The sequence below is a fragment of the Schistocerca cancellata genome, chromosome 5, assembly GCF_023864275.1.
Source record: "Schistocerca cancellata isolate TAMUIC-IGC-003103 chromosome 5, iqSchCanc2.1, whole genome shotgun sequence".
Taxonomy (NCBI): domain Eukaryota; kingdom Metazoa; phylum Arthropoda; class Insecta; order Orthoptera; family Acrididae; genus Schistocerca; species Schistocerca cancellata.
This window is the reverse complement of record NC_064630.1, coordinates 390,451,631-390,467,934: the sequence shown is the minus strand read 5'-3', so window position 1 is coordinate 390,467,934 and position 16,304 is coordinate 390,451,631. Positions and strand designations below refer to the sequence as shown.

Sequence of the window (16,304 nt, the reverse complement as noted above, 5' to 3'; positions counted from 1 at the left end):
TTTTTGGTATAGCGATCACTTCAACCATCATCTGTTTAATTTGATATCCTGTATCGAACAGCCGAGTCCCGCAACCACCTCTAAAAAGATGGACGTACAGAGACTTCGTAATGGTGCAAAAGCGTGGCGGTACCCTGCGATGTTACCGCCGGCCTCGGCGACCCTTCAAACAAAAAGGTGTCGACACGTGGGAAGAAGAGGCCACAGCTCAGAAGTTCATGTGGCGTTTAAGGTAGGTCAGTGATGTCATATTGGCACCGAACTTCGCCACAATTCTGCCCAACGCCACCATCGATGTGTCACAAGATGGGAAGGTCGTAATATCCCCTCTTGCCCACGTTTACTCCATCTTTTGACTCCTCCGACATGAAGGTTAGGACTACCGCGCCCGGCATTTAAATCATGAGGCCGATGAAAACATTTCCTACACGCGACCGCTCGGAATCGACACGAAAATGTATCAGGGTGTATCATAAAAGGCGTCAGTGAAACCACTACTTCCACTGAGGCACTGATTCTACACATTTCCCGGTCGAAAAAGACAGTTCACATCGCGACCAGCAACATGACGAGGCTTTTCACTACCTTTGACCCTGATGACGCTTCTCGATCCGAAACAGCGAAGAATGCATACGCTTTTGCACCCCTCATATTCTGCGCCCTCCTGGAGCATGATCACTGAGGGATGTGACATCGACACAAGCGTGAACAAAATGGCAAAGCGTCTCTCCAAGACAACCCCAGTTCGGCAATGTCGGTGCCACCCACCCACGTTCATTGAACACTTAAAAAATGTAGCTGCACGGAGAAAAACCCGTGAGAGAGTCCTGGCCGCCTGCTAGTAGGCATGCAGGTTCTGGCGGTTGTCAAGGCGTGAAATGTGAGTAAGACGTGGTGCGACGACCTTTACATCGTGTGACATATACAGTGTGGCGTTGAGCAGAATTTTGACAACATTTGGTGCCAATGTGACATCATTAAGCCCCCTTACACCTCTCACGAACTTGTCAGCTCTGACCCTTTCTCGCATGTCCAATAACAAAATACCAACAGGCCTGCATATATCGAGATGTCAGCAACTGTCCAAGGAGCGCACATGCCCGCGGGAAAAAATTCTTCACGATACCGTTTGACAGCGCTGCATTTGTTTCTAACACGATGGTTACTCGATATACCTGTATGCAGGCTCGAAGATGGCATAATGTAATGCCGAAACTGGTTGCCTAACAAGTAAAACCAAAATAACAGCTGTTGGTATTTTATTATTTTTCGCATGTGTCGATGCCTTGCTGATTGAAGCGAAACCGAGTCTGAGGATGTTGTCGCAGAGCGCCATGTTTTTGCACCTCTGAGGAAGAATGATGTCAAATTAAACACCTTTCAGCCCTCCATTTTCAACCTTATTTTATTAGGCAACCAGTTTCGGCGCTTTATTACGCCATCTTCAAGCCCCTGACTGAAGTGCAGGAATAATCTACCTCGCTTGTGTTAGAAGCAGGGGTATTAATAGATATCTGCTTACTACAATGACTAAACATCACCGCTAAACGATGGACATACAGAGGCTACAGAAGAAGGCTGTAGACCCCTTTGAGCGAAATTTGAAACTTTACGCGACACAATGGGAGACAATTACAAATTTTCTAAAAAGTGATCCTGTGATAGTTTTGCGCACCGTACAGCGTATTTATTTACAACTTACACCAAGAGAATAGAAGCTTTCGAAATGTGGTGCTACAGAAGAATGTTGAAGATTAGGTGGGTAGATCACGTAACTAATGAGGAGGTATTGAATAGAATTGGGGAGAAGAGAAGTTTGTGGCACAACTTGACTAGAAGAAGGGATCGATTGGTAGGACATGTTCTGAGGCATCAAGGGGTCACAAATTAAGCATTGGAGGGCAGCGTGGAGGGTAACAATCGTAAAGGGAGACCAAGAGATGAATACACTAAGCCGATTCAGAAGGATGTAGGTTGTAGTAGGTACTGGGAGATGAAGAAGCTTGCACAGGATGGAGTAGCATGGAGAGCTGCATCAAACCAGTTTCAGGACTGAAGACCACAACAACAACAACAACAACATACACCAAATACATAAGTGTTTCAAAATTTTACTGTCCTTCAAAGTATCTTTAGCATTGTCTGTAGCCTGTTGAAAGCGTGGGATACCCTTAGCAGCACCTGCTGTGTTAATAGTTCGAGTGGAGTATCTATTGCCCGACGAATCTCTGTAACGGTTCTCAAGCGAATGACATGAAATGCTTCTTATTTTCACTTCAGAGCCCATCGATCGAACAAATCAGTCACGACTTGTGCCATTTGCGCTTGAGCATTGTCCTGCAAAACGAAGTGCGAGTCCTGCAGAAAGTCCTGCCTCTTCTTTTTCTAAGGTGGTTGCAGTTGCCTTCCAAAAATGAAACTTTTGGCAATTTCTCCGTTCGACATGACTCCTGTACCTAACGTCATAATGAGAATCACCACTCAAAAAAAATGGTTCAAATGGCTCTGAGCACTATGGGACTTAACATCTGAGGCCATCAGTCCCCTATACCTTAGAACTACTTAAACCTAACTAACCTAAGGACATCACACACATCCATGCCAGAGGCAGGATTCGAACCTGCGACCGTAGCGGTTGCGCGGTCCAGACTGAAGCGCCTAGAACCGCTCGGCCACTACGGCCGGCGAATCACCACTCAGAAACACAAAACAACATGTGTCAGTCTCATCACTGGAATGCCATACAACAATTAGCTGACGAAGTCACTTGACAGAAGTGCAGTTAAGAAGAACTTGCTGAGTTTTTCCGAAGTTGAAAGTCGTCTAGGTGAAGCGCTGGAAAAACGAAAGGCCTTCATAAACAGAAAAGATCCGATTCTTCATCAGACCCCTATTACTCTTTCCTTGAGTGAAGCGATAATGACGTGGATGTCATGGGGAGACAGCACACTCGAGCGGTGCAACTTACATCTTTTCTGATGAAAATGCGACAGAATAACCGAGTCGAAGGGCAAGGTCAACGACTATATGATGGGTGATCAAAACGTTGCTGGAGCCTCTTCATTGCCCCTGCAGTGTGCAGCTGAGAATTGTCATGAAGAAGGAAATGTATGGCAGTCACGTTATGTGGGGATGCATGAAATCAGGCGAAATCTCTCGGCAGCATCCACACTTGGCGGGAGACGCTATTTTCTAGGCATCTTTACTTGCTCGCACTGCGTTCAACACTCTAAAGCACAACGTGACGCCATCGACGAGCATATGCTAGAGACACTACCCATCACATCTAGGCAAAGTATTATCTGATTTTCTCTATGGTTTCTATTTCGCGACCGACCGGAACTTACTTTCTGGGCATAACTCGTATAACACAAGTTACAATAATTTTAGAAAAGCTGGCCAACAAAGCAATATGCTTAGACTTTGCAATCCCTCATTGACCAACCACAGAAAATACTGCCATGACATGAATTGCATTAAAATTATACCGAACAAATTTTTACATAGGTAAAACATGCATCAACATTTAGCCACGCAGCTAATGAAAGTTATGCAATATGTCTCATAAAATATCATATAACTAAGGTCGGAAGTTGAAGTGGAAGAACTCTGCTGTTGCTGCCATATAAGGCAGCTTCGTTTAAGAGGTACCACAGTCGCACTGGCTACAACGCCGTCGTGCGCCGTAGTCCCTAAAAAAAAATGGTTCAAAGGTTCAAATGACTCTAAGCACTATGGGACTTAACATCTGAGGTCATCAGTCCCCTAGACTTAGACCTACTTAAACCTAACTAACATAAGGACATCACACACATCCATGCCCGAGGCACGATTCGAACCTGCGACCGTAGCAGCAGCGCGATCCCGCACTGAAGCGCCTAGAACCGCTCGGCTACAGCGGCCGGCGCAATTTAAGTAAATAATTTATGAACTGATTTTCATTTAAAATACTTAAATACGCAAGTTGGTCTTTGTATGCTTTTCTACCGTTTTGTATTGTTTTATCCAGTTACATCAAACCATTTAAAAGAGTTTTGTGACTTTACTTGAGAGGAATTACATTTTCAACCCATTTTTAGCGCTCAAATATGAGCCGTTTGTGAATCTCTGTTTTCGATTAGAAACAATTGATATGAATCTTCGTTTTGCCTTCTATCATTTAGTGAACTTGTAAACTATATGTTTAGATGTACCCGAACACCTTATCTAATACGGATTGAGCACTAAATGCCACTGCCACAAGAGGCATACTCACCAGTATGAAAGGAGGCGGGGTATGTTGTGTTATCAGTAGAAAAGCAGTTACAGCAAAATGATTCAGTCAGAATAGCTCAGTGATTTCGGACATCGATTAGGCATTGGATACCACTTGACTAACTAATCCATCAGGGAAATTTTCAGCTCTCTACAGTTCGCCAAGTTGACTGTTGCTGATGTGATTTTGAAGTGTAAACGGGAAGGAACAACCACTGCCAAACCTGACCAGAAAGACCGCATGCACTGACGGACTGGCATCGTCGCCTGTGACGGAGGGTGGCTGTAAAAAATGCTTGAAATCAGCGAAAGCAATGTCGTGAGTTCCGAAGTGCTACCGCGACTCTATCTAGCACAATGACTGTGCGTAGGGAGTTAAAAGAACGTTACCTGTCATCATGTGTAGTGCCAAAAGTGAAGGACGGAGGTGGTGGTCTTACGGCATGAGAGAGTTTTTCGTGGTTGGGGTGTGGTCTGCTCAACGCGCTTAGGAAAACGCTAAATGTGGAAGAAGTTGGACACATTCTACAGCATTGTATAGTGCATACTGTGTAGGTTCAGTTTGAAGACGATTATTGTATCAACATGACGATGCACCCTATACAAAGAAGCATCTGTGAGACAATGATTTATGGTCAGTAACGTTCGTGTAATGACTGGCCTGTCCAGAGCCCAGACCTGAACCCAGTGGAATACGTTTGAGATCAGCCGCAATGTCGACTTTGCTCCAGACCCCAGCGCCCAATTTCCCTGGTTTCGGCTCTGTGGGAAGAATGGGCCGCCATTCCTCCTCAGACATAACAGCACCTCCCTGTAACAGTCCCCAGCAGAGTTCAGGCGCTCACAGAAGCGAAGAGCGAACGCACCCCTTAAATAGGTGTCGGGGCACGTTCGATCAGATGTTGTTAATGAAAGTAAAAAATCTCGAGTTTATGCGAAAGAAAGTATATTTAAGTCAAAGACAGTAGAGGGTGCCCATATTTACACCGTGTCCTCTACAGTTCTATACACTCAACATAGTGACAAGATATCTATCATACAATGCGAGAAAGCTGTCATTCTGGGAGCAATATTACAACTCTTTCCCATTCGGCGGCTGCAACTACCAGTCAGAATATTGCCTCTCGTGAATTTTTTTCCAGCGGTATTTGAGCTGGAGAACACGCAGCAGAAATAAACTTCAGCGTCTAAAAGAGTGGACACACAGGGCTGGAATACACGAGGCTGCTGCACAACCCGCCGCGCGTTTCCGAGGTCGCCAGCACCAAAGTGCACCGCGCCCTATTTCTCTGTTGGAATTCCGACTGCCGCAGTGGCCAGGCGAGCACTTTTCACGCACCGTTCAGTCTATCGCGCGCTCCAGGCCAGAACGCAGTTGTGATGTGTAACTTGGAGTGTGATTCCTTAGTTCTGGAAGTGCAAAACTATCCATGTATTGATGATACAAGGTGCGCAGACTATAGAAAGAGAAATATGAAGACGGAATTGTGGCAAGCAATTACCATGACAAGTTTTCACACAGGACAAATGCCTCGTCAGCCACAATTGCCAATAGAAGAGGTACGACAGTTCGAAAGAGCCGGCCACTGTTTCCGGGCGGTTCTAGGCGCTTCAGTCCGGAACCGCGCTGCTGCTCCGGTCGCAGGTTCGAATCCCGCCTCGGGCATGGATGTGTGTGATGTGCTCAGATTAGTTACGTTTAAGTAGTCCGAAGTCTAGGGGACTGATGACCTCAGCTGTTAAGTCCCATTTGAACCAAGTTCGGAAGAAATTTCGACTGTGACAAAAAATGGCTCTGAGCACTATGGGACTTAACATCTGAAGTCATCAGTCCCCTAGAACTTAGAACTACTTAAACCTAACTAACCTAACGACATCACACACATCCATGCCCGAGGCAGGATTCGAAATTGCGACCGTAGCGGTCGCGCGGTTCCACACTGAAGCGTCTAGAACCGCTCGGCCACAATGGCCGGCTCGACTGTGACAGATTTAATGTTTCTGCTACAGATTTTTTCTCTAGATCAGTTGCTTTGAACAATTTTGAATCACCTTCTTACGCTTAAACTCCCACAACATTGTATCTGAAACAGTAATATCTATCTCTCATGGCTACTAGGACAACCGAAAAGAACTTTCTGTAACTGAAAAATTCACTTGACAATCCTCAATGTTCTGTGATCAGAATGTGTTTTCCATCAGTCGCTCCTACACAACTACATCCACCCACACATTCACACCCACACAACGCAAGCCACCCAGCGGTGTGTGGCGGAGGGCACTCTACGTGTCACTGGCATTACCTCCGTTTCCTGTTCCAGTCGCGTATGGTTCGCGGGAAGAACGACTGCCGGAAAGCCAACGTGCGCGCTCGACTCACTCTAATTTTACATTCGTGATCTCCCCGAGAGGTATAAGTAGGGGGAAGCAATATATTCGATACCTCATTCAGAAACTCACCCTCTCGAAACCAAGCTACACCGCGATGCAGAGCGCCTCTCTTGCAGAGTCTGCCACTTGAGTTTGGTGAACATCTCCGTAACGCTATGACGCTTACCAAATAACCCTGTGACGAAACCCGTCGCTCTTTTTGGGATCTTCTCTCTTTGTCAACCCGACGTGGTACGAATCGCACACTCGTGAGCGATACTCAAGTATAGGTCCATCCTTTGTTGATGGACTACATTTTCTAAGGACTCTCCCAATGAATCTCAACCTGCCACCCGCCTTACCAACTATGGAAACTGGCCTTAATCTCAAAATTCTGGCTGATTTTTATCCAGTCTCCTGATGTTAGTTGCTTCATGAACTGTTTTCTGAGCGGTTTCTGTGTAGCCACATTCGATATCACGAATAACGCGTGCTATTTAAAAAGGAGCATGAACGGTATGAGTTTCCTCATCGCAGATACCTTAAAATTATTTGAACAATTATGTATTACAGTGTGTATAAATTTTGTTTTATTTAAGGAGGTGCAGAAACGTTAGAAAGCTTAAATGATAGCTATGTCAGGAACGCAAAAGTGGAGATGCAGTGAAGAATAAGAAGCGTTGTCTGCGTAGTGAATAAATGACGTTTTCCCAGTCACGTTTCAAATTAAGAGAGTGAGGTACTGCGAAATATTAGAAGTGTCCTTTAGTTTTAATCATTGCAATACAGAAAAAAAATTTTTTAGTACAATGGAAGCAGCTACGAGTCAGTTCCAATAGTGGACGAAACTGCGCCGTCGCCAAATGTTTCAGCTACACCTTTGGCTGCGCCTGTTTCAAGGACTCCGGCACGTGTGCTTGGCCATCCGACTGCCACTACCCGGCAGTTTTTTCTACTCTCTGTCCTCGACACACTTCTTGGAATTCCTGCTAAGTGTTTCCAGCTCGTGCCCTTCTGGAAAAAGCGCAAGTTAGACAGTAGCCTTAGGGTCACCCAGCCAAAAATATCACTCGACCGCTCGTTTCTGTGTGTGGCTGTGTTGTGTACATAGTTCCGCGTAGTCAGCGCGTACACATACTCCCCCTCCATCTGTCTTCCCTTTTCCTCTTCCGCCCCACATGTCTCCTGCCTCTTCGTGAACCCACGGTTGCCCCTCCTCTCTTCATCCTGCCGCTTCCCCAGCTGCCCCATGCTCTCCCCTCCTTTTCTATCCTCTCTGACCTTTCCCTCGGCACGTCCCACCTGGTAATTTTATTCTTCGTCGTGCGTGCTCCAAGTGGGTTTTAAGTGTGTTGTTTCGGAGTGTTTTTAATACTGTGGCCAACTTTTAACCTGTGCATACGCATTCAGTGTCTTCTCTGTGTTTTAAGAATCGCCAACTGTTTTTTTAGCTTTCTGGTGACTTTTTTAACTGTCCCCCATGTCAGTGTATTTTTACCTCCATTTTCTCCCCTTACTCTGTTTTTTGTTCCCCTTTTTTATTTCCTTATGTATGTATCATTTTATCCTTGTTTTAGTTGTCATGTCACCCAGCTGAAGAGTGGCGGATTGTGCCGCTGACAGCCCATATGGGGCAGGGGAATGAAATCACAATAAAGGGAAAAAAAAGCACATACACAACTTTCCCACTAGAGCGCGCCCCACTAAGCACAACAGCACAGGCGCAGCAGCACTCGTCTGTCTCCGCACTACGAGATGGCACTGCCTCAGAGATGGACCAAATTCTGGTCCGCCGATCCATGTATTAATATGTAACACAGCCAATGAGATTGCTGCTAACGTAGAACCTTCTCTCCTCGCGAATCACAATCGTGCAGTGATACCTGAAAGCACAAGGTATTATAATGAGTGTACAGACCTCTGATTAGTCAGTCTGCATTTGTCTGCACCAGTCTGTACCAGTCTATAGTCAAGTTTCAGTCTACACCTAAGAAGATTATCATAAAATTGTACATAGCCATGAAGATAAATGTATAGACACTTTGTCAAGTATCAGAGATATGTGAGAATAAGATTAACGTACCAAGACCAAAGGAACTTCAGATTGTCAATTGTAAACAGCATCCAGAATCAAGTTACGTGTATCTATGCTTTTTATTATTTTAATAAATGTGTGTGAAAATTAATCAAGTTCTGTTTAAAGTTGGTCACCGTCAATCTGCTACTCTAAGCGTTCAAGTGGCATTTCTATCGTCTGACCTAACGGCAGAAGATAAACACGCCACGATAAGACCACGAGACATATTGCTGACACTCTCCTACTTCGCTAGAGCGACAAGTCAAATAATCTGACGGTGTGTGTACTGAAGGTCTTACAGTATGCACACCAAAGGCTGTGTCGTATTAACGCTCTCGCCCGCATCCTGCCCACAGGCGGACGACGAGGCTCCCAGCTCGGCGCCGCCGGTGTTCACGCCGCCGGACGTGCCCAGCTTCCTGCTGGCCCCGCAGACGGTCGTCACGCAGCCCACGCCAGAAATCGAGAGCTCAGGTAAGGTCTGACACACAATAAACTGCACCGGCGACAGACTCTTCACACAATGTTCACCTCGAGAGCACGACACTAGCTTTGGTACACGGGAGGTGTTTTAGCTTGATACTAACATACCTAGGAACACATGACACGTCGTAGTCGGTGTTTCAGTCTACCATCCGATTTCACAACAATGTGAAAAAATGCGTACAGGTGGCCTCCATATGCATATTTGGGCAATTTCTATTACTTTTGTTGTTTCGAGACATGAGGTTTTGTTTTGTGCAGCATTTGTAAATACGTTGAGTTTTACTAATTTAAGTACTTGTTAGGTTATACACACACACACACACACACAGATATATATATATATATATAATCAGCATGATTCTTTCTCCCAGGAATATTATCTTTTCTTATCACATTTATTATTTATTTACGTGCATAAGTAAATATGAAATGGGTTCTTGAATAACACACATGAATGTATCTATCATAAAAGGCCTCAAGTCCTTCACCTTTAGAAACCTTGTCTCCTGGGTAACATACAATTGCTACAGTCACCCATCCATTTCCAGCTTGGTTGGTATCATTATTTGTTAGAGTGAAATTGAGCACTCCTCCACAAAAAACAGAAGGACTGTGCAAAAACACTTGCCCATTAGTGTGATTCACATTCATATTAATATTGCCTATAGCTTTATAAACTGTCTGGCGTGTGCGCGTCCTCCTCCTGTAGTAGCTAGGGAGTGTGACATGGGCGCCGCCATCTTAAACTGAGCCGCGTTCTTGCGCCAAAGATGCTGATTGCACAGGTATGTCACACTGCCACTGGCGTCAGTAACTAAGTCCCATTCAAGAAGGCGGAGTCGCACACGCTAGACAGTTTATAAAACTATAGACAATATTAATATGAATATGAATCACACTAATGGGCAAGTGTTTTTGCACGGTCCTTCTGAAAGGAAAGGAACTTTATTAATTTCTGTAATAGTGGGTCAAATCACCTACAATATGAACATTAGCACAATTGCCTGAGCCTCTAGCCCAGACTTTCTCCTATCACAATGTTATTCGGCTGTTATTCATGTGCCAACTTTATATTTTGAATGTGATGACTAAAATATAGTTGCCGTTAACTGAATTGAATCTAATTTTGTTAATTTCTATTTATTGATTGCAAAGCAAGGCTCGAGAGAATTTCGATTGTTGCCATGGAGCGGCCAAGATAAAACTTACTGAACTCATGGAATCTGTATAATTTAAGAAATGAACTTTAACGTTAAATTAATTATCTGTTGCAATTTAGAAAGGTTCTTACAACGAAATCTCTCGTACTTACAGTTACTGTTAACACTTTGAAAAATAAATTAATACTTCGCCGCCTAATGGACGACCAGAGGCTGCATCGGAAGATGAGCTTCCCGCAGCGCAAATTGCTGAAAAAAATGCTTATTAGAAATAATTAGCCGCTGCGACCATTTGAGGTGACAACTGTTACAAAGAAATTCATTTTGTGATAACAATAATTAGTTTATTTTAGCAGAATACAGAATAACTTACATAAAATATGTGTAGCCGCTCAATGGCTGCCTTCCGTATAGCGAAACAAAACAGTGTGTGTACCATAAAGTACGTCCGTCCTCCTCGGCCGTACAATCGCGTCTCTTAGCGATTCTTTTTTATTTTCATAGACGTGTATTAAATAAAGATGCTACTTTTAAATTATCGCTGCATATCAGTTTTTTTCAAGAACATTAACTGTATCTTTTATACTAATTATGTTCATAAAATACGTTAAGTGTTTAGAAATAATTTTTAGTTCACCCTTAACACTTCACAATATTGTTCACTGCTTACAACCGATAAAAATGTCAATATTTATGTGACGTACCGTCACAAAAAAATGGTTCAAATGGCTCTGAGCACTATGGGACTCAACATCTTAGGTCATAAGTCCCCTAGAACTTGGAACTACTTAAACCTAACTAACCTAAGGACATCACACACACCCATGCCCGAGGCAGGATTCGAACCTGCGACCGTTGCAGTCCCGCGGTTCCGGACTGCAGCGCCAGAACCGCTAGACCACCGCAGCCGGCGTACCGTCACATACTCTATGATCTATTGGATATGATTGGAAGCTATTACGAATCCTTCAATTACAGAATTTTACGCAGAATAAAATTCTATACATTTTTAAAACTAATTATATAACTAGAGGACAGTTAAGACATACTTCACCCGTCGTTCACCATCCCGTACCTTGAAATAGAAGAAAGTCTTCTACCGTGGAAAATGTGATATTTCCAAATGAACTGAGTTTCTCTAATGTGCAAACTCGGTGGCGTTTGTAATGCATACTGTAGAGCCAAAGAAACTGGCACACCTGCCTAATATCGTGTAGGTCCCCTGCGAGCACACGTAAGTGCCGCAGCATGACGTGGTATGGACTCGGCTATTGCCTGAAGTAGTGCTGGAGGGAATTGACACCATGAATCCTTTAGGTCTGTCTATAAATCCGTAAGAGTACGACGGGGTGGAGATCTGTTCTGAACAACACGTTGCAAGGCATCCCAGACATGCTCGATAATGATCATATCTGGGGAATTTGGTGTCCAGCAGAAGCTTTTAAATTCAGGAGGGTGTTTCTCAAGCCACTCTATAGCAATTCTGGACGTGTGGTGTGTCGCATCGTCCTGCGGGAACTGCCCAAGTCCGTCGGAATCCACAATGGAATTGAATGGATGCAGGTGATCAGACAGGATGCTTACGTTCGTGTCACCTGTCACAGTCGTATCTTAGACTTATCAGGGGTCCCATATCACTCCAACTGCACGCACACCTCACCATTACAGAGCCTCCACCAACTTGAATAGTCCTTTGCTGAAATGCAGGTTCCTTGGCTGCATGAGGTTGTCTCCATACCCGTACACGTCCATCCTCTCGATACAACTTGAAACGAGATTCGTCCGAAAAGGCAACATGTTCGCAGTCATCAACAGTTCATTGTCGGTGTTGACGGACGCAGGCGAGGCGTAGAGCTTTTTGTCGTGCAGTCATCAAGGGAACACGAATGGGCCTTTGGCTCCGAAAGCCCACATCAATGATGTTTGGTTGAATGATTCGCACGCTGACACTTGTTGATGGCCCAGCATTGAAATCTACAGCACTTTTCGGAAGGGTTGCTCTTCTGTCATGTTGAACGATTCTCTTCAGTCGTCGTTGGTCCCGTTCTTGCAGGATCTTTTTCCGGCCACAGCGATGTCGAAGATTTCATGTTCTACCTGATAACTGATATTCACAGTACACTAGTAAAATGGTCGCACGAGAAAATCCCTTCTTCATCCCTACCTTGGATATGCTGTGTCCCATCGCTCGTGCGCCGACTATAACACCACGTTCAAACTAAGATAAATCTTGATAATCTGTCCTTGTAGCAGCAGTAAGCGACCTAACAACTTGTTGACTTATACAAGTGTTGCCGATCGCAACGCCGTACTCCGCGTGTTTACTTATCTGTGTACTTGAATACGCATGCCTATACCAGTTTCTTTGGCGCTTCAGTATATAACGTGTGCATGCGTGGTTGCCTAATCTTGTCTCCAGAATGAAATTCTCACGCCTGCAGTAATAACCTATTCCTAGGGATTTCCATAAAACGAGCTATTCTGTTGTGATTCTGCTTCATTTCACTTTAACACATCAAACCAGCCGTTCCTATCGCGATGCTAGTAGAATGAATCACAAAGTGGATACTGTAAATCGTTTATTTTCAAAAAGCAGGTAGAGTGCAAAAAGTTGTATAAATATGAAGTACACGATGTCAGATTCTGCCCTACATGTTATTTCGAAATTGGCAGAACATATGTTTTACTTTCTTCGAACTTAGTCCCCCCGTTATTAGACGGACACAAATCAGCTCATACTGATTAGCTGTGAGAAGCGGAAGTCCTAAACCTTGAGTGACACTTTCAGAAAACGCTCAGTGGATAAGAAGATGAAACTCAACACATTTGCTGCTAGTGTTTCTCTATCCGTTGAACTGGAGAGCGCATATCACCTGGTCAAGTACGGATAGCAGTTTTACATCACCAGTGATCTGCCTGCTGGGGCGTTGGCGTCTGTGCAGATGATGCACGTGGCGTACCTGGAATTCTCTGCCTACACACTCGACGCAATATGCCGTCCGCGGACTCCTAGGCCTGAAATTACCTCATTAGAAGACAGAACACCAGTCAAGATTTCTGTCTGCTCACTAGCCAGCCTCAAACAGAAATTCGAGTCAATCATTTTCCCACAAAGGAGCACTTTATTGTGTGTCAGACTGCACAGGGAGATGAAGAATCGTCACTCGAATAAGCGGAATAATAACTCTGTCACGGAGGAACCGACTTCACACCCTTCCTATGTCGAAAGCAACTCACGAATATTAACCGCCAGATTCTCCATTGTGGCTCTCTCCATTTCACTCACTAGGTCGGTTCCCAGAGGTAACTGTCTTCGATCGATTCCGGCAAGGACGTGCCCTCGATCGATACCCCAACTGATAAGTGTTTGTCCACGCCATACCCCACTCCCTCCGGGACACGAATTGTCGTCTTTTACGCGCAGACGAAGAGCAACCTCCCACTCACTCTGCCTGCACCATGGGGGTTCTGTGGCCTCCAGCATTGTAAACTCCGCCTCTATTCTCTACTCTCTCTCAGGGCAGTAAATGTCCGCCCCTGCAGAACATAAGTCTCTTTCCAGCCCCTCTTTAGCCGATAGCAGCTTCTGAGGAATGCATCCCACATTTCGTCCTTTTCAGCAGTGCTCAGTTCTAATTAATTCCCTGACATGCAATATTACAAAAGTCGTTAGCATGTGATGTTAGCCAGTATCGGACAATCAAATGTTTAATAATCCGATTGCGCATCGTAAACAGGGACCTAATATAAATGCAAATCTAAAAGAATATTAAATGAATGGTGGCAAAATGTTGCCTCCTTACAACTGTCCTAACAATTTTCCCTGTCTTCAAAATGGAAATTCATTTTATCTTTCAATACCTTCTATTTCAAAATTTTTTACACTAGTAATTTGTTTCTGTTAATACTTCTTCTTATTTTGATTTCACGTAGTGATTATTGGGATGTGGTCGAGTAATAATGCAGCAGATAGAGTACTGAATACTGTATTGACAAAATTTTCTTGATAGCAACACTTTTAAATTCCAAAGGAATATACGTTCTTAAGTATATGACCATGTTTTACTTTGGAACACTTTTTTGACATTTGAAAAAATATTACATTTGATTTTTGTGATTTCAGAAAATGTCTGCAGCATGCAGAAATTGAATGCTACAATTTAAAAATGACATAAGAAGATATATTAAACTTCTACTACGGATCCGGCTAGAGACGAAAGTCTGAAAAGTGTTCCAAGTTACAAACTCTTCTTTGCTATGTTTGACTGGCACTACTTAACGCCATCAGATCTTTACGCTAAATAATGTCATTTTTGTGTGATTCTTGAGCCCACACTGGCAACTTGAGCTTCCCATACTCACGTAATCGAATACGTGGCTCAGAGAAGATCTTGTGTGCCCAGTAGACATTGAATTTAGCCTGTGCCATCGTCTCTAATCAATTTTAAAGGGTTTCGTCTCTAACCTTACTTCTGTCAAAAGCTCTACGTATAATCAGCAGAGTATCACACGCGAATCAAACTCGTTTATGTTGCGTCTTCTTTCAGGAATTCAACACACCTCAATTTTATTCATTGTCTTAGAGTCTTATACATAGAGTTATCACTATTTTCAGGTACTCGCTATGCCGTCATTCATAGTTACACTGATAAAAAATGTGAACATCTATCTAATGACAGTATAAGAAAGAAACAAGTAACATACTCCGCTTTCATGTGTTGATGCGTATCACGTAGCTATTAAGAATATTCACACGTCAGCCCCGGCTAACAGGAATAGCTGTTCGACGTGAAATATATTGCAGTTTTGAAATTTTATGACTGATCTTTCGATTTCCGAAACATGAGTTACTGTTGGGGCATGTACTGCAGTGGGTTCATTAACGAAAACAGAAAAGTTCATTGGTAGCTTGAGAAGTAGCGTGTCGATTGTTATTACAGCACCAGGAAAGATATGCCTAGCAGAACAGAGGCCGGAGTTCGAAGAATTTTGAAGCAGATTGTAGCCATTAAGCACAATCGACAGAATCCCAGGCAACATGTAACATGATCAATTATATACAGGGAAATACATCATCAAAAACTATCCATTATGAACTGCGTGCCTCAAACATTCGTGATAGAATATCTATTTCAAACCCAGACCTTCGACACAATACTGTCATCTGCTCAGAAGAACTGTCGTGGCGAATGGAGGTCACTATGTCTGAGGAACGCTAATAGAAGCCTACTGTATTATGATGGCTTTCTCAGTCCTCTTGTGAGGTGTTGTGAACGGTTCGGTGACACTGTTGGGGCGCGATGCTGTACCTTGGTGCCCAGTAAGGGAGGGAAACAGGTTGCTCTGAGTAACCGTCTACACACTGTGTTTCTCGGCGAAATACCTGTGTATACAGACGATAGCGCATCCATTCACACGTTTGGAACTGCCCAAAATTGGTTTAGCGGACACTGTGATGAAGCTAAACACCTCTTGTGACCACCTCATCCCGCTGATCCAAACATAATCTTTATGAGGTGTTTCAGAAGACAAGCTACGCCGTCAATTACCCCTTCAAGGCCAGTGGATACTTCATGTATCAGCGACATTTTCGTAAGAGTAGTGGGTACGATTGTTGTGAATGAGTTCTAGTTTATTAACTCATCCACGACGGATCTGAGCAGTAATTCTTCTTGTTAAACGAGGTCCAAGAGCTAACTAATCAAATTCTGTCTTTATTTCAAGTGTTCATATTATTTTGTCTAACTCCAGTGTACTCGCATGTTTCCTTTCTTTATTAATTACAGGTTTCAGCACAGTCCTCTTCAAATACTAATAAAACACACATCATTCTGAGGCAATTAGCTTTTATACTGATGGCGAACTACCGAGCGAGATGGATCAGTAGTTAGCACACTGGTTTGGAATTGGGAATGACGCAGGTTCAAATTCTGTCCGGTCATCCGGATTCTGGTTTC

The 16,304-nt window shown here is 43.8% G+C and overlaps 1 protein-coding gene across 1 annotated transcript in view; it reads left to right on the top strand.

Moving 5' to 3' along the window:
* LOC126188560 (protein nervous wreck) overlaps positions 1-16,304 on the top strand; it is a 724,305-nt gene that overhangs the window by 692,754 nt on the left and 15,247 nt on the right. The window contains exon 18 of the mRNA XM_049930159.1: positions 9,058-9,175. Within this exon, the coding sequence (XP_049786116.1) occupies positions 9,058-9,175 (118 nt within the window). The remainder of the gene's footprint in view (positions 1-9,057; positions 9,176-16,304) is intronic.